Below are 24,343 nucleotides of genomic sequence, written 5' to 3' on the forward strand. Positions count from 1 at the left end.
GGAGTAACTCAGTGGGTCAGGTCAGACAGCATCTCTGGAGTAAAGGAATAGGTGACGTTTTGGGTTGGGACCCTTCTTCAACTGAAACCGACTAAACAGAACTAACGTTCTTCCCAGACTTAACATGTAACAGCTGGTTCCTTAATTGATTTTTTTTTAACAAGTTTTCATGCTCTAGATTTGTTTTATTTTAAACTTTAAAAAAAAGGAAATTGAAGATTTTCATTTGTTTTTGTATCTTTGTAAAAGGAATCGGTAGCTTTCCCACCCTGAACTCGTGGCGGTGAATAGGAGCGGTTTGTATGTGTGTGGAATGAGTCTGGAATGTGCATTTCCAACTGTTTGTCAGTTGTTGTTTGATGATGTTGTCACAAATGCCACACGCAGGCAGAGAGAAACAACAAAGCAGTCTGCATGCGAGATTCAGGAGACGGAGCAGTCTGACGGAGCAGAATGTGCAGAGTATGTTCCAGCAGCAGCCTTCTATCTTCTGCATTTGCTGAGCTGTTGCAAGTTTGAAATGTGCTATTTTCTGTCACAATTTATACTTGGACTGGGGGACGTGTTATTAAATAGGAGACTCGCTAATCCTGTCTGGCGAGATTTCTGCGTCTTTGTCACGGAGGGAAAACAGTTTGTTTCACAATCTGTTGGGATTAATCTGATTTTGCTGCGATCACCACTTTTCAGTCGCCTGAGGTAATGCTCAATCAGAACTTTTCTCCCACATTGGAAGTGTGCACAAATTGCAAGTGCGGAAATGGGATTTACTGGAAGAAATGTCGGAAACTAGGAGTGGTTATATTTCAGTATAAAGAACCAAAGTTGATGTGAACGGTTTCAGCAATTTTGTTCAGTGAGGAAGGGAGAAATTTAAGAAGGGACCAGCTCAAACCTAATTAATTTTGTTTAATGTGCCCTTAATGTCATATGGTAGATTTACACATTATAGATTTAATGCAGATATGAGTTTCTCATTGATTATTCAACTCTTCACATACATTTCTCAATACACCTTTGATTACCTTTATTGCCGTTTCATTCCTTGCATCACTGATACCTACATTGATGCAAATGCTCTACCGCAAATTCTCTTCAAGGCATGTTTCTGAAGTCTCTTTTGCCTCCATGTTTTCTCTGTCTAATTATCTGAATTCACAAACGTGTTATTCACGACAGAAATCCCATCTCCTCCAGGGCTCTACTGCCCTGTGCCATGGCGTACTCATCCTCAACGTTACTGACAGCAACGTATCTTCTGTAATCTCTCTCTCTCTATCTGGCATCCGTCCATCTGCGGGAGATGATGGTGCGGCTTGGCGTTGTCCTGCTTGGAGAGGGGGATTTTTCATCGGTGGTTTCATTTCCTTGTGTGACTGACGAGGCCTATCCATGACAGGCAGATCCTTCCACAGGTTCCACAGGTGAGGTCGGCTCTGGTCGTCGTTCTGGGGAGTCTGTGGCTGCCACCTTTGACCATATTGCGGCGTTGGCGCCTGTGCTCCAGGGTCTTGAACCACACGCTGTTGTGATGTTTCATGCCCGCCTGGAGGTCTTTCCTCCGCCTGCCACGGTCCTCAGCAGCCGCTTCCCAGTTGTCGGTGTGGATATTGAAGCTTGCCATATTGCTTTTAATTGTGTCCTTGTAGCGGAGCTTCGATCTTCCTCTTGGTCTCCGAGCATTGGCAGCCTCCCCATAAAGCATGTCTTTGGGGATGTCTGTGTAGATGTCCAAGCCAGCGGACAAGCCTCTGCGTGAGGATAGCAGGGATGCTAGGCATGTTGGTTAGAGAGAGGACAGATTCGTTGGTGATTTTGTCCTGCCAAGAAACTCCCAGGATGCGGCGAAGACAGCAAAAATGGAAGTTATTCAATTTCCGCTCTTGATGTTGATCGGTCGTCCAAACTTCACTACTGTAAAGTAGCGTGCTCAATACGCAGTCTTTGTAGACAGTGGCCTTGGCTTTGGTTGTGAGCTTCCTGTTCTTCCATGCCCGCTTGGCTAGTCTCCCGAAGGTGGCTGCTGCCTTTCCTACGCGTGAGTTGATTTTTCTCATCCAAAGAGAGGATCCCAAGTAGGAGAATCTTTTGACGGATTCCAGTAAAGTGGTGTTTAGGCTGATTTGAGGGGGGAGTGGAGTGCCCTGACCCATGACAACAGTCTTCTTAATGCTGATTGTCAGTCGATATTCATTGCAGGCATTACTGCCCTGTGCCATGGCATACTCATCCTCAACTTTATTGACAGCAGTGTATCTTCTGTAATACACCAAGCATAAATCTTGGTCCTCATTTCCAAATCCCTTTAGTCTCTGCAACCTCGCCCTGTAGCATATCCCAGCACAGCCTTTGGACTCACCCTATATATATATAAAATCATGAGAGGAATAGATCGGGTAGATGCACAGAGTCGCTTGCCCAGAGTAGGTGAAGCGAGGACCAGAGGACATAGGTTTAAGGTGAAGGGGAAAAGATTTAATAGGAATCTGAGGGGTAACTTTCTCCACACAAAGTGTGGTGGGTGTATGGAACAAGCTGTCAGAGGAGGTAGTTGAGGCTGGGACTATCCCAATGTTTAAGAAACAGTTAGACAGATACATGGATAGGACAGGTTTGAAGGGATATGGACCAAACGCAGGCAGGTGGGACTAGTGTAGCTGGGACATGTTGGCTGGAGTGGGAAAGTTGGGCCGAAGGGCCTGTTTCCACACTGTATGACTCCATGACTCTATGACTCTATGACCCGCTTTAGTTTAGTTTAGTTTAATTTAGTTTACCTTACTTTACTTTTTACTTTACGTTACTTTAAAGATACAGCATGAAAACAGGCCCTTCGGCCCACAGTGTCCACGCCATCCATTGATCATCCGTTCACACTAATTCTATGTTCACATCCACTCCCTACACACCAGGGGCAATTTACAGAGGCCAATTATTCTGTTGGTTACACATTATGTGGACTCCTGACAATCCACACTTGGCAAGCGAATGGCTATTTTAGTCATACCCACTGAATGTCCCGCTTAAAATTCTCATTTCTTTTTTACTCATCATTAAAAGTTTCTTCAAGTGTTTTCCTTATGACTGTTCCTTCGGTTAACTCTCCTAAATATGTTACTCCCTAGTTCACATCTCGTCAATAGAAGGCTCTTTTGAACATTTTGGGTTTTTTTACAAAGTGCTCTTGCATGTTAATGTTTTTGTAAACAAACAATAGCTTCACAAATGCCTGTTGCATCAGCAGTTTGGAGCTAATCCCTGTATTCATAAGCATGAATTCACAAACTTTCAGTCCCCTCCCATTCTGAAATGAAATCCTTATCAAGATCGACATAGCTAAAGGTGTAGAGTTCAGCTGTGCCTTAGATACCAGGATCAAGAACGGCATAGCTGATGTTTCGGGTCCAGTCTACCTTGCAGTATAAATTAACTTTTAGACTGTTGTGTTTTCCAGTAACCTTAAGGTTACGACGGGTAGAATTATTTTCTGTCAGGCTGTGGGAATGTTATTGTGTACAGCAAAGCTGCTCAGGCAATTGGGCATTGAATCAGCATTAGTGATCTGTTATCTGTGTAAATTACTCTGGACCACTCTATTTTAATGGAGTGCTACACTAAAACAATCCAAATGTAAGAGTAGAAGATGAGTCTTCCAACTAAAGTAATCTAATATGCCTTCCCACTGGAGTATATGTTTACAAGATTAGTTCTCAATTTTTTAGTTAAACAAGGTGCACTACCCAAGCAAGGAAAGGAGAAGATAGACATAAAGTGCTGGAGTAACGCAATGGGTCAGGCATCATCTCTGGAGAAAAGGTCCCGACCTGTAACGTCACCTATTCCTTTTCTCCAGAGATGCTGCCTGACCTACTGAGTTACACCAGCGCTTTGCGTCTATAGAGTCATAGAGTGATACGGTTTGGAAACAGGCCCTTTGGCCCAACTTGCCCACACCGGCCAACATGTTCCAGTCTATCTTTGGTATAAACCAGCATCTGCAATTCTTTGTTTCTACAAGGAAAGTAGAAGAATTCTTTCTAATAATCCTGCTTTTCCCAAAACTTTACTCAGCACAATTGCAATCAATAGCCAATTAATTGGTCCTGCTCCAACTCCACATTTCTATTTGGCACTTAAATGGTGAACCACCTCATCGTCTATTGTAATAGTCACATTAATACATTATTCCTTACTCTTAAGATAAACATAAAAAGCTGGAGTAACTCAGTGGGTCAGGCAGCATCTCTGGAGAAAAGGAATAGCTGATGTTTCGGGTCCAGACCCTTCTTCAAACTGAGAGTCAGGGAAGGAACTGCTGATGCTGCCACCCACTGAGTTACTCCAACATTGTGTTCGTAAATTCATGTGATAGAATTAGAATTAGCTCATTCGGCCCATCGAGTCTACTGCGCCATTCAATCATGGCTGATGTATCTCTCCCTCCTAACCTTATTCTCCTGCCTTCTCCCCATAACCTCTGACACCCGTACTAATCAAGAATTTATCTCTCTCTGCCTTAAATATATCCACTGACTTTGCCTCCACAGCCTTCTGCGGCAACGAATTCTCCAGATTTACCACCCTCTGACTAAAGAAATTCTCCCCATCTTCCTAAATGAACGTCCTTTAATTCTGAGGCTATGACCTCTAGTCATAGACTCTCCCACGAGTGGAAATATCCTCTCCACATCCACTCTATCCACTTCTTCCCTTCTTCCCGATGGTAGTAGTGAAATGAGGGCATGGCCAGGGTGGTGTGGGTCTTTGACTATATTAGCTGCACTGTCTATCTTCGGTGTTAAACAGCATCTGCAGTTCCTTCCTACACATTTGTTAGTCTTACTTTAATGCTCTGTTCATTCCCATTGTACATGATTGTAATCACCTGTCAAAATCTGCTGGTCTATGCCAAAACTAAATCTGATCTCCAAAAATTCCTTCATTTGGGAAGATGCCTAATTTTGTTCACATATTCTCAAGATAGCCAACAGAGGGAGCTTTTACCTTCCAGTTCTCTGATTTTAAATGGTGCAGGTCCTGCACTAGTATAGAATCTTGGAACTATTACAACACATAAGAAAGCCACTCCATTCCTGGTACAGCAATTTTAATTAAAATTGTAACATTCATAATATGCCCTTCGGCCCATTGAGTCCATGCTGACCAGCGACCCCCATTCACTAATATTATCCTACACACTAGGGACAATTTACGATTTTTACTGAAGCCAATTAACCTACAAACCTGTACGTCTTTGGAATGTGGAAGGAAACCGGAGCTCCCGGATGCAACCCACGCAATCACGGGGAGAACGTACAAACTCCATACAGACAGCACCCGTAGTCAGGATCAAACCCGGGTGTCTCGGGCCATGTAGACAGCACCTGGAGTCAGGATCGAAACTGGGTCTCTGGCACTGTGAGGCAGCAACACTACCCCTGCACCACCATGCTGCCCCTATCGATCGGATCGGTCACTAGATCGGATGTCCAATTAGTATCCCAAAAGAGCATAAATTCCAATTTTTAGGCGTCTTGCGGTTCAAACTTAGCTCATAATCTCAAACAATTGCTAACGACACACTCCAAAGACGTACAGGTATGTAGGTAAATTGGCTGGGTAAATGTAAAAATTGTCCCTAGTGTATAGGATAGTGTTAATAGTGTTAGTGTGCGGGGATCGCTGGGCGGCGCGGACTTGGTGGGCTGAAAAGGCCTGTTTCCGCGCTGTATATATATGATATATGATATGATATGACACTTATATGATATGATATGATATGACACTTATTTTCTCAACGTGTTTATTGTTACGTGGATGATGGGTATTCAGTTGAACATCGGTGGGATTAGGTGACATTGGAGCTGATTAAATGATGAGCACAGTCAGATGGTAACTCTGTTGCAACTGGAACCAGGGCAAACTTTGGTTGCCAGTGTAACCAGGAGTTTGACTCCTCCTCTGTTCATGACACTCAGGAAGTCCATTGTAGCCTTTGCATTGTAACATAATTACCGATTTACACAGATCAAGGCTGTCCGGGGATTAAAGTTGTTTATCGTGTACATAGTGTTATTTTACTCGGTTGATGAGATCAGCAAACTTTTTATAATAGTCTGTCTAGCTAATATATATACGTCATTCTTGACAATGAACTACAGAAGTGTGCAAAGTTGTACAGATATTAAACTGGCAACATGTTACTGACAGGATTAGAATACTCTTTATCAAATATAAGCCACTTTCTTCGCCCAGCTGTCCAACTGTTAATTGTTAATTAATACTATTTTCTACCAAATAACATCTGTTTTCACATTAGTGAGCATAATGGATATTTTAAGGGCATGTTGTAATCTGTGACATCAATGAGAAATGTTTTTCAGCTGATCAGCAAAGTACATGCTAAAATTGTTCTTATCCAGCACAAAGAAGTCGATGATTTAATCATTTAGTTATGGATTTTATACGATTGATTTAATACGTTGATTTTAATACCCGATCTCCAACAATCAGAAGCCTGAAAAAGGGTCTCAACCTGAAATGTCACCCATTCCTTCTATCCAGAGATGCTGCCTGTCCCACTGAGTTGCTCCAGCATTTTGTGTCTATCTTCAATAACCAGCATCTGCAGTTCCTTTCTACACACTTCTCGTTATCACCACTAGGTGCCAGTAAATGTTCTTACAATCATATCCTTGGCAATGTCAAGAGCTGAATTGAATTCTACGGCGTTTGCACATGAGGTTTACCACATTAGAATCTAAGCATTTTGTATTTTGTAGCTAATAAGCCATCTATCTTATTTTATACAGAGCCTATTTCTAGGCAAATAAACAAATTCTACTTTGATTTTGCAGAAATACTTCAATCTGACAGATTTGTTCCTGTTAACACAGAGGGAAGTGCAGGTCCAGCAGATAATAAGGCTGGTCTTGTGTCAATTACTACACACAGTGAATATTATTTACCCATCAATGAAATTATATATTTTTCAATTCTCTCCAACTGCTTGTCTTTATTATAGGGAGAAATACAAATAACAATGGATCTTAAATATATGCAGAAAACTAAGCACGTGTAAAGAATAGAAGAGTAAGGAATTCAAAAATGTTTAATAGTCATAGGTACCGACAACAGAACAATGAAAACTGTACTAGTAGCAGCTTAACAGGCCCATAAATGCAATACACACAGATGTATATAATATATATATTGTTTATTCAATTAAATAATAACTGTAATGCTAGTGGGAAAAAAAAACCAACTCCCTAATACAACTAAAAGCAGTCCATTGAAGTTCACAGTTGCTAAGATTGGTGATGTGTTGTGTCCTGATGGTTGTTGGCAAGAAGCTGTTCTTGAACATGATGATCACTGTTTTCAGTCCTCCAATACCTTCTTCCCGATGGTAGGAGTGAAACGAGAGCATGGCCAGGGTGGCGTGGGTCTTTGAGGATATTAGCTGCCTTTTTGAGGCAGTGCCTCCTGTAGATCTATTTGATGGTCAGTACCTGTGTCTACCACTCTCAGTAATCTAAAGCAGCATTAAAGCAACATATTATCCATGATGTAATAATGATAGAGCCAATGCATTCTACATAATATCTACACAGGATATTTATTTGTTAATTATTGTAATCTATAACAAGAACACATACTATTTATATAGTAGTTTTAATGCCACAAGATACTCCAGCACCTTCATAGGAATGTGACCAAGTACAAACTTTAACACCAACACACATAACACAGGGCAGATAATTCAAAGCTTGGTGAAAGCGGTAAGTTTTAAAGAGCATTTTAAAAGAGGATAGAGTGGTTTAGATATCTGGTGTGGTTTAAAAAGGAAATTTCAGAATTTGGTCCATGTCTGTTAAAGGCAAATTAAAGACACCAAGAACTGCAGATGCCGGTTTGCAACAAAAAAAAAGGCAGAAAGTGCTGGAGTAACTCAGTGAGTCGTACAGCATCTCTAGAAAACATCTGTTTTCTACAAAATTGCTGCCTGACCTGCTTCAGCACTTTGTGTCTTTTTTTAAAAGGCCAATTAAAACATGGATTAACCAAGAGATTGTAATTGGGAGAATGCAAATAGATTAAATTAAATTAAATTAGTTTATTGCATTTACACAGCAGTGAAACTAAATGGCATTATTTGCATGAAGCTCATAGTAAGACGGTAATGATAAAAGAAGGCTGATCTTTTTATGTGCGAGATTATATGTCTGGAGGAGATTACAAAGAGGGAAGGCTGAGGGATATAAAACCAAGATGATTTTTTTTTAAATTGAAGCCTGAGTTAAGGAGAGCCAACATGGGTTAGCAAGTCCAACAATAATGAGGGAAATAAATTGGTGTGAGTTGGGACCTGAGGCAGCTGACCATAGTCTGCATTGGAACACGTTGTGTAAATAAGATGTGCTGGTACATAGAACATGAAATTTAAAACAGTAGAACACAGGAACAGGTCCTTCAACCCATAATGTTCATGCCAGGTTAAAGTAATTTCCTCTCCTGCACATAATCCTACCCCTCCATTCCCTGCATATCCATGTGCCTATCCAAAAGCCTCTTAAATGCTACTATCATATCTACCTGCACCACCACCCCAGGCAGCAAGTTCCAAACATCCACCGCACTCTGTGTAAAACAACATGCCCCGCATATCCCCTATAAACCTTGCCCCTCTCACCTTGAAGCTACCTCGTCTTTGACATTTCCACGCTAGGAGAAAGGTTTGCGGCTCCTCCATTCAGCAAACCTCCGAACCATCCCATCTGCATTATGATCATAACCCCACAAAAACACTTTGCAATCAACTACCAAAGGCGATTAAGAAGTTACTTCTTCACCTTCTTGGACCTCACAGCGACCTCTTCATATTCAGATTAAATTAGGGCAGAAGAATTAGTTTAGTTCAGTTTAGTTTAGAGATACAGCGTAGAAACAGGCTCCTCGGCCCACTGAGTCCGTGCCGACCAGCGATACCCGCACACCAACACTATCCTATACACACTAGGGACAGCTTACAATGATACCAAGCCAATTAGCCGACCAACCTGTGTGTCTCTGGTGTGTGGGAGGAAACCAGAGCACCCGGAGATAACCCATGCAGGTCACGGGGGGAGAATGTACAAACTCCATACAGACAGCAACAGTAGTCAGGATCGAACTACTGGTCTCTAGCGCTGTAAGGCAGCGCCAGGTTTCTGGTGCTGTAAGGCAGCAACCCTAGCACTGCGCCACCGTGCCACAGAAATGATGAGATTAAAAACAAAGTATATCTTTTATAATTTAGTTCATTAATTATTATTTATTTGGTGAACTTCAGTTTATCATTTGACCAGTTATGTTATAAGGCTGCCCGTTTTCCTAGCAAAGTCAAATGTGTGATTTAATAAGCAATGTGTCTGGCCCGTAACTTTCAGATACCTCTGTCTCACCAGCAGATCAGGCCTGTGGTGCCTGTTATGCTAACGCAGAGCAGTAAGACGTTATAATCTATAGTGTTTATTATTTGTTTTCCCCCACATATACAAAATAACCCATCATGTGCAAAGCTACAGGTATTCAAACGTGCAATGGGTACTAGGCTTTGGGTGGGGCTATGTCATAAGGTCATAAGTGACAGGAGTTGAATTAGGCCATTCGGCCCATTAAGCCTACTCCGCCATTCAATCATGGCTGATCTATCTCTCCCTCCTAACCCCATTCTCCTGTCTTCTCCCCATAACCTCTGACACCTGCACTAATCAAGAATCTATCTATCTCTGCCTTAAAAATATCCACTGACTTCGCCTCCACAGCCTTCTGTGGTAGCCCTCTGACTAAAGAAATGTCTCCTCATCTCCTTTAATTCTGAGGCTATGACCTCCAGTCCTAGACTCTCCCACTAGTGGAAACATCCTCTCCACATCCACTCTACCCAAGCCTTTCTTCATGTGGCATGTTTCAATGAGGTCCCCCCTCATTCTTCTAAACTCCAGTGAGTACAGGCCCAGTGCCGACAAACACTCAACATAGGTTCACCTCTGTGATATCTGCTCAGTGATTTTCCACATGTTTGATGGTCAGTTCTACAGCCAGCTTTCACCAGGGAGCATTTGGAGTCATTCACTCAAGCCTTTGATCTTTGACTTTCACTGAGCTACCAGAGGGCAGTTTGAAAGATGAGCCTGAAATATGTTAGGGGAACCAAAGTCCATCCATCTTTTCTCTTGATATGCTGTTCCACTGTCATTTATTGTGAAACATCGTTGTGGTTTTTGGTGCAGCATGAAAATATAGTCAAATTAGTCAGTCTGTACATACTGTATATTCTTCCATTTGTGTCCCCTCTTGTTCTAAACTCCATTCCATGGAGGGAGGGGGGGGGGTCCACAACAGCTGCTTTCTGTCGTCTACAAGTGCGCTCTGTAAACAGAAAGCAAACACTTTCGTGGAAAAATAACAAGTATGCGATTAAACTGTTTATAATATTGCAGAGTAAAATATACTGTCATTTAGACTATGCCAGTGGGGTCATTGTAGACATGCAAGTTTTAAGCTCATAAACAATAGATTCAGTTTAAAAGTAAATATTACATTGACTCAGATGCTTAAGCTCTTCATAAAGAATATTCAATCAAAATTGTCCGAAACAAATCCACCAAGTTGAAATAACTTAAATAAACATTACCACCCAGAAGGAACGCAGATTGTCTGAGGACTAAAGAATTGAAGGAGCGAGTGGAATCAGTAGAGGAAGGGCAGAGCTCAGTCGGAGAAAGGAAAGAGAGGAGGTAGCTGGAATAACAAGCTGCCAGTTCAATTGGGAATGGCACTGAGAGAGAAAACTAAAGGGTGAGATTGATAAGGTTAATGGACAACAACGTGTGGCACTAAGTACAGCTGCTGCCCACCACTCCAGCTCAATAGGGCGGCACGGTGGCGCAGCGGTAGAGTTGCTGCTTTACAGCGAATGCAGCGCCGGAGACTCAGGTTCGATCCTGACTACGGGTGCTGCACTGTAAGGAGTTTGTACGTTCTCCCCGTGACCTGCGTGGGTTTTCTCCGAGATCTTCGGTTTCCTCCCACACTCCAAAGACGTACAGGTATGTAGGTTAATTGGCTGGGTAAATGTAAAAATTGTCCCTAGTGGGTGTAGGATAGTGTTAATGTACGGGGATCGCTGGGCGGCGCGGACTTGGTGGGCTGAAAAGGCCTGTTTCCGGCTGTATATATATGAATTCTGACCTTATACATTTCACATTTCAGATTAGTTTATTTGACTTTAGACTTTGGAGATACAGTAAGGAAACAGGCCCTTCAGCCCACTGAGTCCACTCCAAACAGTGATAAACTAGCACTACCCTACACACTCGTGACAACATTTTACAGCTTGCCAAAGGCCAATTGACCTGCAAACCTGCACGTCTTTGGAATGTGGGAGGAAACCAGAGCACCAGGAGAAAACTCACGCGGTCTCAGAGAGAACGGACAAACTCCGTACAGATAGCACCCAGAATCAAACCTAGGTCTCTGGCCCTGTCAGGCAGCAACTCTACCACTGCACCTATTGTCATACACACCAGGCTGTAATGAAATTCCTTGTTCACATGAAGCTCACAGAATAAACAGTCTACATACAATAATGATAATTACAACAATAAATACACAACAACTGCCCAAGATTTTTATGCATTCTGAAGCAGTGCAAAGCAAATTGTCGTGCAAATTATATTAGAGTTTATAATAACAGAATAACCAAATGAGATAGAGTTGAGAGTAAGAATATATGGCAGCATCTCTAGGAAAGGAGTGTGAAAGAGTTGATGGACACAAAATGCTGGAATAACTCAGCGGGACAGGCAACATCTCTGGAGAAAAGGAGTAGGTGACGTTTCGGGTCGAGCCCCTTCTTTAATAATAATAATAATAATGCATTACATTTATATAGCGCTTTTCATATACTCAAAGACGCTTTACAGAGAGTATTTCTTTTCTCCTGAGATGCTGCCTGACCCACTGAGTTTGCTCCAGCATTTTGTGTGTATCTTTGGTGTAAACAAGCATTTGCAGATCCTTCCTACACAGCGTGAAAGAGGTGATTGGTTCAGGAATCTGATCGCAATGGGGAAGAAGCTGTTCTTAAGTCTGGATGTTCGAGCTTTCAAGCACTTGTATATTCTCCAAGAATGTAGAAAGAAGGAAACTGAAATGGCTGGGGTGGCAGGGATCCTTGATGATGCCTTCAATCCAGTGCTGCGTTTGTAGAGATTTCACATTCTTTAAGTGACAACATGCGTTTCCCCAGGGTGCCTAATTACTGGCCACATTCAAAAGACACGCTAGTTGGTTGGTTAAAGGTCACTGTAGGTGGGTTGCAAGAGTATCAGGTGTAAGTAATGGCCACATGAGAGAGAATATGCCACAAGGAAATAATGGAGGAATGGATTGATAGGATTGCTCTGAGAACTAATATGGGCTCAATGAGCCAAATGGTCTTGTTTGATGGTGTGAGACATATGTGAATAGGAAGCGAAAAATGAGGACAAAAAGTATCGAGATTTAAATGCAAATAAATTTCCTGAACGAGGAAATATTAGAAAGACATAGGATTTTAATCAACAATCCTGAGGAAAAAAAACAATGAAGCAATCAGAAAAATGAACATTTTAGCAATATATAAAACCCAATGCCAAGTTACCATTGGACATCGACTGTATTTTGATGGACCTCAAAGACCAGAGAAAAAAAAGAACTTTTTCTCATTCCGTTAAAGTGAACTAGAATAATAAGATGGTTCTTGATACGAGTGTTCTCCCCATTTACGACTGACTAGTTCACCAGAAGCCCACTAAGTTTTGTTTTTAAAGAGGCAGCTGGATCAGAATTGTTCGAGCTGCCGTTAGAACTGTATTCTTAGACTGGCCTGATGTGCATGAACTTTGATTAGTACGGGTGCCAGGGGTTATAGGGAGAAGGCAGGAGAATGGGTTAGGAGAGGTAGATATATCAGCCATGATTGATTGGCGGAGTAGACTTGATGGGCCGAATGGTCTAATTCTACTCCTATCCCTTATGACCTTATGAGAACACTGCTTTGTTAAAATAGACAATGACAAGAGAGAGACAAAGCTGTAGTCTTAAGTGGAAGTTTTGGAGTAGAACGTCCTGCTGCCACCCAGCCTTAAAGCTGGTTTATGCCAGGAAGATTGACCACCCATGGTAGATCCCGTCCCATTATCATTTGCCTTGAAATGAATGGGAAGGTTGTAAAGCAGACAGCGATCTGCTCCACACATTTACCACCCAGGCAGAAAACAACATGTTCCACCTTCAAAACAGTGTTTGGCAATGATCCTCCTTAACGAGATTGCTTTATTGTGGTCAGTTTCATAAGAAACAACATCTGGTCTGCACAAGTTTTTCCTTGCTGTCACATAACAGAAGCTGCATGTGTCATGGCCATAAATTGACCAGTGCCACTTGTGGCACTCGGCTTCTGCACCTGTCGTGAACTGGAATCTTTGGAGTTTAGTGCTCAAAGTCCACATTAGGGAGGTAGATGCTGCTTCGAACAGGGGAGGGGGTTGGGTCACTTGCCCTCTTTATTCTTAAACTCGCCTGATGTGCATGTGCACTTTGCTGTGAAGAATTGCAGTGTAAATATTTCCCTCTCCCCCCTCCACCCCACAAGTGGTAGTACTCCTTGGCTGTTCAGCAACTCTGCTGCCTTGCTGGTAGTTTTATAAAGCCACGCACTTTCTGCCCTCTGGGCCGTTTCCCCAAAGATATCTCACCAATGTTTTACATGTTTGGGACCACTCTGGACATCCCTCTATATTTGCAGGTCTCTGGAGCAACTGCAAGGGAATCAGAAGATGACCAGGTACGGTGACCAGTGACCTCCATGCTCAAGTTACCACTTGCCTATTAGTTGCCAGTGTGTACGGGGCCAGCCATTGGTATCTGAATGTGTCTAATGACTCTGGCATCCTTTGTTCTGGGGAGTTGTGAGGGAGGGATGTGGTTTTCCTTAGGAGCCCACGCTGTACAAATGCGGACAAACCATTCTGGCCACAGGCATGGGCCTTGTTGGCATCCGCGTGGGTTACATCTGCACCACTAAATGTTTCCAGACAAGAGCAGGAGGCAGCTGCCAAAAGCCCCAAGCTGGGGGATTCATTTGCCATGACCTTCTTTCATAGGTGAAGTAGAACTGGTTTGACAAGCATCCAGCATGACAGCCTGCATGTATCCAGCACATGCATTTATTATAAGCTTCTGAGTACATGCTTGGGACCCGCTTATTCTATTTGATATGTTCTGTGGCTGCATGACACGGCATATACGTGCATTTGGCATGTGCATGTCATGAAGTGTTGCATGTACTGAGCCCTGAGTTCACTTTTCCCCTCGCATGCTCTCCACTTCACTATATCACTCTGCCCCTCACTTCAAGGAAATGACAATAAAACAACCAATCAGGTCAGTGGCCAACTGTTGTAAAATGTTTTCTCATAACAATTTACCGTGAGAGGGAAAGAGAGGAAACAGATCTAAATCACTAAGTTAATCATTTAATATATCGGCAATTAGAAACTTCCGCCAGGATTTGAGCATGCTGGTATTTATTCATTAGGAGTTTTGCCTGCCCAGTCTGACAGGAATGCCAAACGTTTTTAACGAACTGCATAAATGTGTGTCTCAATGATCAGAGGTAAAGTGTCACGGTCAATTTACATAATACTAACAACTACCTTTGCCTCGTGGTAACTCGCCGATGAACGAACAATAACTAAACCTCTCATGGCGAACAATCAAAGAGTGATTAAAAAGAAATCTCTATCGTTAATCTCTAAATCATGCAGCAGGATTGATGACTTTTGTTTTTCCCCTTGTCTTCTGACCTTCCTCTTTTTCTACCCAGACATTGTACCAACAGTGGTTCTACGGAGACAACACGATACTTGAAATGATCGAGAAGAAGCGCAGTTTGTGCAAAGAGATCAAGTCACGGCAGAAGCCAGACAAAGGTCTGTGTAAGCAGGACAGCATGCCCATCCTTCCAAGCTGGAAGAAAAACAGTGCAACAAAGGGCCTAAAGCTGTCAGCGCCACCCTGTGCAAAGCCACAGACTGTTCTCTGGGACACAGCTATCTGAAGAAGTCCTCCGTGAAGCATGCTTCCCCCAAGGTTTTCGACCGCTGGCCATTACAGGCAACCTCCAAGAGTAATCCCCTCGATGACTGTTCTTCAACCTTTGTCGTCCACATTGGTCTACCCGCCCGGGCCCTTCGACCCTTTGAGCTCCAATGATTCAGTTGCCTTGAGGAGACCATGGTTCACTGTGACTGGAGCCAGCATGTCACACGACAGAGGTTGAGCCAATTACCATGACGATCAAAACCCCCGGCAGCAACCCTGGTTCTAGCTGCCTTAACGAAGCACTGTTGTGAAATGATATTTAAAAGTAATATTGCTATAACAATAAATTATCAAACAGCTGTGCTGTTATGTGAAAGGATTTTAATATAATTAATTTTATTGTCAGCTTTTAAGAAATTGCAGTCAATCAGAGGCAGGCACGAGAGGCGGTGGTTGGTAGCATGAGTCTAATTCTTGTCCACCAAAGGGGAATCTCTCATCTGTGAACCTTGTGCAACAAAATCACTTGCCTGTTCTTTCACAAGAGATTTTTGACAGGGTTGCACATTCGCGATATTCTCTGCCTGCTCTTCATATTTTGTTCGATGAGCACTTTTTTAATCCTATTTCAAAAACAAGGGAAGATGAGTTCCAATGGTCCTTCAGTTTGCGAGAGATTGAAGTGATCCACCTCTTTAGTTACTGATAAATGCCAGTCAACCCGATCTGCAGAGCTCTCTTTCAGGGAGTTCCAGTTGCTTTCCTATGCAAACACCAGTAGAGTTTGGTATGTTTTGCCACTGTCTATGACACAGCCCTGCTCCTCTCCCTGGTCTGCACTAATTGATAATGAGTTTTTAAAAGGAACATTTATCAAATGCTCAAAGCACTAGGATGAGAATCTTTTAACACTGAACCACCGGATTTAGGTTTGTTTTTTGTACGTGACTCAACAGTGGGGCCTAGGAGAGATTTTCCTTTTCTGTGCCCAGGTATAGTGGATCAGAGTGCACACCTGCAATGTGGTCCGTTTGGTTTAACTATTTACATTAACGGAAATTCAGACTGATTCTTTCCTCGGATGTGCTTTCCAGATGATTGTTGGGCCTGAGCACTTTAACACACGCAGTGTGAACCCAGGAAAATCTCCCCTACCCTCATATAATCTGTGCAATGTAATCTCAGTAGAAGCTGTTAGTTCAAAACCTGTTTAGAGGTAAACAGGAGGAGTTGAAGGCTTTCAAATATTTTTTACTGATGTGTATTGACCTATGATATATCTATATATAAATATATATATATAATTATGATGTTATTGTCTCGTATTCACTTTTCTTGGATTTTAATAGTATAATTGAATATAGTGTGAACTTTATAGTATTTTTGTGTAAAGCACACTGTGAATAAAAAGAGAAAAAAAGCACAGTCAAAACACACCTAATGATTATCACAGTCAGTGTATGCATCACAACATAGATTATAGTTTTACAACAATGCTATTCTGCACAATTCATGTATCAGTCATAATGCGCACACTCGGTGAAATCCATAAACCTGGCACGCATCAAAATACATGCATTCAACAATAGTCAAACTGCATATAATCAAATCCTACCACCTGCACCCATCACCTATTATACCGTGTCTGCTCAACTTCATTCATAGTGCCTTTATCCATCATTGATCATTGTCTACACAGCCAGTCATGATCTTGGTGCATAAGCCTAACATTATTCATATTTTATACAGCCGGCATCTATTAGAGGACAGCTCAACACAAGTTGATAGAGCATGACCCTAGCATTGATCTCAATCTCAATAGACAATAGACAATAGGTGCAGGAGTAGGCCATTCGGCCCTTTGAGCCAGCACCGCCATTCAATGTGATCATGGCTAATCATTCTCAATCAGTACCCCGTTCCTGCCTTCTCCCCATACCCCCTGACTCCGCTATCCTTAAGAGTATCTAGCTCTCTCTTGAATGCATTCAGAGAATTGGCCTCCACTGCCTTCTGAGGCAGAGAATTCCACAGATTCACAACTCTCTGACTGAAAAAGTTTTTCCTCATCTCCGTTCTAAATGGCCTACCCCTCATTCTTAAACTGTGGTCCTTTGTTCTGGACTCCCCCAACATTGGGAACATGTTTCCTGCCTCTAACATGTCCAACCCCTTAATAATCTTATACGTTTCAATAAGATCCCCTCTCATCCTTCTAAATCCCAGTGTATACAAGCCTAGTCGCTCCAGTCTTTCTCAATCAGTGATCGCTTATACACCCCCCCCCCATCATTCCATAATTGGCAATATTTGCATCCCAACACCATCAGCTAAATGCACACATTCCCGCATGGATTATACCCGATGCACTTACATAATAAGCAGTCGGTGTGCATCCCCTGACAGTGTAGATTGGTACTTTAAGGAGATGATCAGTTGGGGACAACTCACAAAGAGTCACTACTCTCCGGGGCCATCGTGATGGGGGAGCCCATTGTACCCCAGTATCTTAACATGAGTTGTTTAGTGCACCCTAACTTTGGTCAAGATTCGTTCACATACCCCAACTCTAATAGAGCCATTACACAAAACCCCAATTGAACAAATATATCCATCCTCACTTTTATCAGATTCAATTTTTAACCCTTAAAATCCATCAGAGCCAGGGTAACCACACTAGGATCACATCCAGGCCAAACCTAAAACATTATTACCGGTATTTAATTTCCTCCAAAAATGGATGACATTCAAATTTCAGTCCTCCCTACATTTATCCCAACATCATTTACCTTTGGGTCATGCACTTCAACATGCATCACAGTGAAGGCAAATATTCCAAACTGAATTTCAAATAGGGGATTACAGTCAGTTCATCCACTTTCTTGCTGTGGCCACAGCAAGACTCATATATCAAGCAGGTTTTCACCCACAGGCAGAGCTGAAGTACAGATTTGAGTACCTCATCTACTGTGTACACATACATACAAGTGCACAGATAACGCACAATCAACATAGTTAGAGCACACGCAGATGCATGCACTCTTACACACGCACACGCACTTGCAAGCACAAACACGCACATGTAGACCATGTCTTCTAGTCATTTTAAATACCATGATATCAGTTGTATTTTTAGACAAAGTGGGCATTTTAGGCAACTTCAATGAAAACGGTGTTTAAAAGAAAAGACCTATTCTGATAATTTGATCGTTTGTATTTTTTGCAATTCTTTTAGACAAAAACTGCGGAGAATTCTTCAGTGGCCTATGAATTATTCAACGTACAGATGTGGGACTGAAGTGAGTTTCACTGTTGCGACATGTTCATTCCAGCTCAATTGTTTACAGCTAAACCTTCCAACGTTGAATGTCCTTCCCATTCTTCAATGATATTCACAGTAATGTTAATAACAGGCCAAGGATTCTTGTGAACTTATAGAATGAATGGATGTGTGTGCATTAACGTATCGCCCCATCATAATAAACACAGAAATTTGATACGAACCATTTGTCATATTTCTAATGCTCTTTCTTTTCAAATATTCATTCGTGAGGAACGTTTGATAGATTAAGCCAGTGTTGCATTTGGGTTTGGAGGCAAAGTCAGAGTTTCAGCATATTGACCTACAATATTGCACGGTAGTTCTCAAGTCCAGGACATATAGGTGCACAAAGGATCTGCTGCCAAAATAGCGGGCAGAAGAATGCATTGGGACACAATAAGTCTTCGCTCAAACAGAAATTATTACTTTATTTTATCTCTTAAAATAAATAAAAATATGTGATGCTGACACAGAGATTCCTCAGTAGATTCCAGCAAGTAATCCCAACATTTATGATATGATGCAGGTATAATTATCCAAGTGACCGTCAAGTATTCCATCTGCTTAAAATTGGTGGGAGAGATTAGCTGCAGAGTGATAGAGTCATAGAGTGAGACAGTGTGGAAACAGGCCCTTCAGCCCAACTTGCCCACACCGGGCAACATGTCCCAGCTACACTAGTTCCACCTGCCCGCGTTTGGTCCTTATCCCTCCGAACCTGACCTATCCTGTAGCCTGAACTTCAAATCGTCACTGGTTCTTTATGTACAGATGTGCAGCAAAATTCTTTTTTTTTTTTTTTGCTTACAGTTCAGTAAAGTATTGCCACACCTAAGCACAGTCCCCGATTATTACAACATGTATAGAAATGGTCCACTGAGACCGCGAGCAAGAGCCGCCAGGTTTTGGCGCCATCTTCAGAGTCCAGTCAGGTCCGCACGCTGAGTCGGCTGGAGTGGCACCCGATCCAGGCGAGCCCCAGGCTGCTGCAGAAAGTTGGCTGAGACATCTAACGTGCTTACAACACAGAGTGCCAGAGTAACTCAGCGGGTCAGGCAGCACGTCTGGGGAACATAAATAAAGACATGATGTTTTGGGTTGGGACTGTTCTTCAGACACAGCACTAGCATGTTCTATGGTCAAATGATTGGCAGATTTTAGTGGAATCTTGAGGTAGCAGAGAAGTGAAGGAAAACTGGGGACATTTATCTTTGTACTGCCCAAAGCTGCCATCTTACATTGAAATGAGTTTACCATCCAAGAGTTGCCTAAGATGGCCTGAGGAGGATCGTAACCACCACGTGTCCAGACCATCTGCTCCAGACTTACTAGTTTGATGCTGTCTTTGCTGGCCATCCATTCTTCATTCATACATGAACCTCAACTCATCCAAAACTCCACAGCCCATACCCCTTGTCACAGTGCTTAGAGCATGGAACATGGAACAGTACAGCAGAGGAGGAAACCATTCAGCCCATTCCAGCCCTTCAGCACATTTCAGGCACCTAACACTCTCTGTGTAAACAATATTTATTGTGCACATCTCTTTTAAAGGTTTACCTTTGATCTTACAGCAATGCTTCCTGGTATTTAACATTTCCACCATGGGAAACAGGTTCTGACTGTGTACCATATCTATGCCTCTTATAATTTTATAAACCTCCTTCAGGTATCTCCTCAAACATCAATGGTCCAGAGAAATCAACCCAGTTTTGTCCAACCTCTTCTCATAGCTACTACCCTCTAGCTAAGATTCCTTATAGCTAATACCCTCCAAACCAGACAGTGTTCTGGTAAACATCTTCTGTAACCTTACATACAATGGTACCCACGTACAACAACCTTGACTGGGATGGAGAAGCTCATTCTAGATACAGACAGAGCTGTATCTAGAATGAGAAGCAAGCATGTAGAGAAATGAGGATCACTGGTTACTTAAACAAACAAACTCCAGAACAGTCCTGAAAGTACTAAGGTTGATGGCATTAGTCAAATGAGAATCAAATAATGTAAATCAGATGATAAAAGGTCTGCAAGAGCTGTGGATGGGCACATACCTTCATAGAAAGAAGTATGCCCTGTTACACCCATTAAACAAGATCCACTTTCGAAATAAAAGACACCAAGTCTTTCACACCGAGGGTGATGGGTGTATGGAGCGATCTGTCAGATAAGGTAGTTGAAGTAGGCACTATCACAGCATTTAAAGTACAGTTCCATGGATAGGAAAGGTTTCGAGGGATATGGGCCAAATGTGGGTAAATGGGACTAGCTTGAATGGGGCATCTTGGTTGGCATGGACGAGTTCGGCCTAAGGGCTTGTCTCTGTGCTGTATGACTCTATGAGTCTGAAAGGGTCTCATCCTTTGGAATATAGCTAAAGTATGCAACCTTAATGCAAGTATCAAATGCAAATCTTCACAAAGCCTATGCAGACCAGAAAAACCCCAATAAATAGCTGTGTTAGAATCATATCAGTCAAATCCTGTGCAAAGATATAAAGAATATTTTAACAACATAAATGTTTTACATTTAGGTACATTTAAAGTGACAATTTGTAGAAATAAAACTACATTGGATAGAGAATGTAAAATCATAAATAAACCCTGCACATGAACCTGTGCTTTCTTACTTAAAAAACGTGTCCAACACTGATAAAGATAGACAATTATACACTTGTTGAAAATTTTAAGAAGTGCATTCCCCACCTGGCAAGATTACACATGATTTAAGTAATCCAAAGGTTATCCACATTTCAAGATTCAAGGAAACAAAATGCCAGAGTGCAACAGAATCACATCCAACTGGAGATTAAGGAAAATGTTAGTCTCGTCATAGAAGTTTTTAGATGCTGTTTAGCTGTACAATTTTAACCTCATATAAAGGAAATGCCAACTCATGTTCTTTCAACCAGATCCACCCTTTAATTAGTGGCGTAATTATGGGGTAAATCTGGTTGTCATTGTAAATCATTCTATTAGCTGGTTTAATTCAATGAGGAAAATATAATTGGTAGTAATCTCACAAAAAAGCATAAGTTCTGACAAAATAATAGTTTGGTTTGGTTTAGTTTCTTGTCACGTGCACGAAGGTGCAGTGAAATGGTTTTCTTGCGTGCTCACCAGTCACCCGAAAGACAATACATGATTACAATCCATTTACAGTGTATAGATATATGATAAGGGAATCGCGTTTAGTGCAAGATAAAGCCAGCAAAGTCCACTCAAGGGTAGTCCGAGGGATGTCAAAGGTAGATAGCAGTTCAGCACTGCTCTCTGGTTGTGGTAGGATGATTCAGTTGCCTGATAACAGCTGGGGAAAACTGTCCCTGAATCTGGAGGTGTGCGTTTTCACACTTCTATACCTTTTGCTTGATGGGAGAGAGGAGAAGAGGGAGTGGCCAGGGTGCGACTCGTCCTTGATTATGCTGCTGGCTTTGCCGAGGCAGCGTGAGGTAAGGTCAGCAGCATAATCAAGCTAGTCCCATTTGATCCTTTTACGGTGTGTAGATACATGATCATAAGATCATAAGATCATCAGTGATCGGAGTAAAATTAGGCCATTCGGCCCATCAAGCCTACTCCACCATTCAATCATGGCTGCCGTTTCTCTCCCTCCTAACCCCATTCTCCTACTTTCTCTCCATAACCTCTGACATCCGTACTAATCAAGAACCTTTCTATCTCTGCCTAAAACATATCCACTGACTTGGCTTCCACAGCCTTCAGTGGCAAAGATTCGCCACCCACTGACTAAAGAAATTCCTCCTCAGCTCCTTCCTAAAATAATGTCCTTTAAATTCTGAGGCTATGACCTCTAGTCCTAGACTCTCCCATTAGTGGAAACATGATAAGGGAATAAATGTTGCTGGAGGAATAGAGATTTAAGAGTATGGAGCGATTGTAATAAGAGTTTGTGGATCTGCTTCTGCGGCTAGCAGGCAAATAGTCGCCCTAGGTTGAGTGCCATCTTGGAAGCTGTTGCTTTGAAGGAGAAATGAGCAATCATATTAAGAGGACAAACAGATTCCCACTTATAGGCATGGGCAGATAATTTTCCCTCTTCTGGCCTCGGGCTCACTCACAAAACAGTATATTTTTTCTCGAAGGTACGGAATTATCTGAAAATCATGTAGAATCTGTAGAGTTCAGAAAGATATTTCTCTTTCTGTTAAGGAATGATATTTTTTCAACGTTGTTTAATAAAATTTCGGTCCACTTCCCCTTTTTGGACTCTAGAGATACAGTGTGGAATAGGCCTATAGGCCCATCGTATCCACGCCGACCAGTGATCACCCCGCACATTAGCACTATCCTACACACTAGGAATAACTTACAATTTTACCAAAGCCAATTAACCTACAAATGTGCATGTTTTTTTGAATGTGGGAGGAAACCGGAGTACCCAAAAGAAAATCCACGTGGTGACTGGGAAAATGTACAAATTCCATGCAGACAGCACCCGTAGTCAGGATCGAACCTGGGTCTCTGGCTCTGTGAGGCAGCAACTCTACCGCTGCACCATCGTTCCGCCCTTGTCGTAGACATTTGTCTTGCCTTGCCTTACAATGAATTTGGTGATGGCAACAAATATAGGAACAGTCTGGAGATAATTAAAGATTTAATGATTTATTAGCAAAATAACAAAATTATAGTCGTGAGTGTTTTTGTTCACCCAATTGATTATTTTGTGATAGTCCTCTCTAGATATCAGCCAAGGAAAACAGCGTTTCTGGTTGTCTGCCTACCCCAATGTTACTTTGAGTATCACAAGGTGAGGTTTTTGCCCTGTAATGAACCAAAAGATGTCCAGGGCATTATTTAAATACAAGTTAAATACGAGTTAATGTCTGTTTCATTTGTGAATCAGATTCCATTTTAGTTATTTGGCTGGTGTTTACATCTATGAGTATTTGAGGAAGATGTATTTAATCTCAGTAACTTGATTGCAATGAGCATATTTTAAAGCTAATTTAACAGCCATGTTCATTTATGTAACATGCCACCCTCTAAGAAATTATAACCCAAATGAGTGATCAGAACTCATCCCATTCCCAGCTCTGTGTAATAAGATAATTATCCTGAAGAAATTTCCTCTATTTGTACAAAATTATTAGACAGATGCGCTGAATGTCATCTCTGGCTAGCGAATGTGAATTACAGCATTTTGCAAAGTATATTCTGCCCCTGAAATGCAGTTCCAAATATGCATTGAACGAATGAACGTTGCCAGCAGAGTATAATTATGTTAAAAAAAGACAGTAAAAAAAAATTAGTAGCTACGGACTCGACCGTGGCGAAGAACTGAATAATTTTGGAAACAATAATCATTAAGTAATTTGGAATGATTAGAAAAAGCCAGCATCAATTTATTAATAGCAATATATATCTAACAGGGCAGCACAGTGATGGAGCTGGTCGAGCCACTGCCTCGCAGCACCAGAGACCCGGGTTCGATCCTGACCTCGGGCGCTGTCTGTGTGTGGAGTGTGCACGTTCTCCCCGTGACCGAGTGGGCTCCGGTTTCCTCCCACATCCCAATGATGTGCGGGTTCATAGGTTAATTGGCCTTTGTAAATTGCCCCTGGTCCAGAGGGAATGATCAGAAAGTGCAATAAGATAGATGGAGTGTGAACAGTGATCGATGGTCAGTGTGGACTCAGTGGGCAGAAGGGCCTGTTTCCATGCTGTATTCCTAAACTGAGTTGATAAAGAATTTTGATGGAGTAACAGACGGTCATAGGGTCTTACAGTAATCTAGCATGGAAACAGGCCCTTCAGCCCAAATCTTCCATGTGGGAGAAACAAAGAACTACAGATGCTGGTTCATACTAACGACAGACACAAAGTACTGGAGTAACTCAATGGGTCAGGCAACATCTCTGGAGAA

The 24,343-nt window shown here is 42.1% G+C and overlaps 1 protein-coding gene across 6 annotated transcripts in view; it reads left to right on the top strand.

The window, feature by feature from the left end:
- nyap2a (neuronal tyrosine-phosphorylated phosphoinositide-3-kinase adaptor 2a) overlaps nucleotides 1-18,614 on the top strand; it is a 150,856-nt gene extending 132,242 nt beyond the window's left edge. For all 6 annotated transcript variants that reach the window (XM_078410343.1, XM_078410341.1, XM_078410340.1 and 3 more), the window contains one exon: nucleotides 14,915-18,614. In XM_078410343.1, coding sequence (XP_078266469.1) covers nucleotides 14,915-15,148 — 234 coding nt within the window. In that variant the 3' untranslated portion in view covers nucleotides 15,149-18,614. The remainder of the gene's footprint in view (nucleotides 1-14,914) is intronic.
- The last annotated feature ends 5,729 nt before the right edge of the window (nucleotides 18,615-24,343 follow it).

The sequence above is a fragment of the Rhinoraja longicauda genome, chromosome 13 (assembly GCF_053455715.1).
Source record: "Rhinoraja longicauda isolate Sanriku21f chromosome 13, sRhiLon1.1, whole genome shotgun sequence".
NCBI lineage: Eukaryota > Metazoa > Chordata > Chondrichthyes > Rajiformes > Arhynchobatidae > Rhinoraja > Rhinoraja longicauda.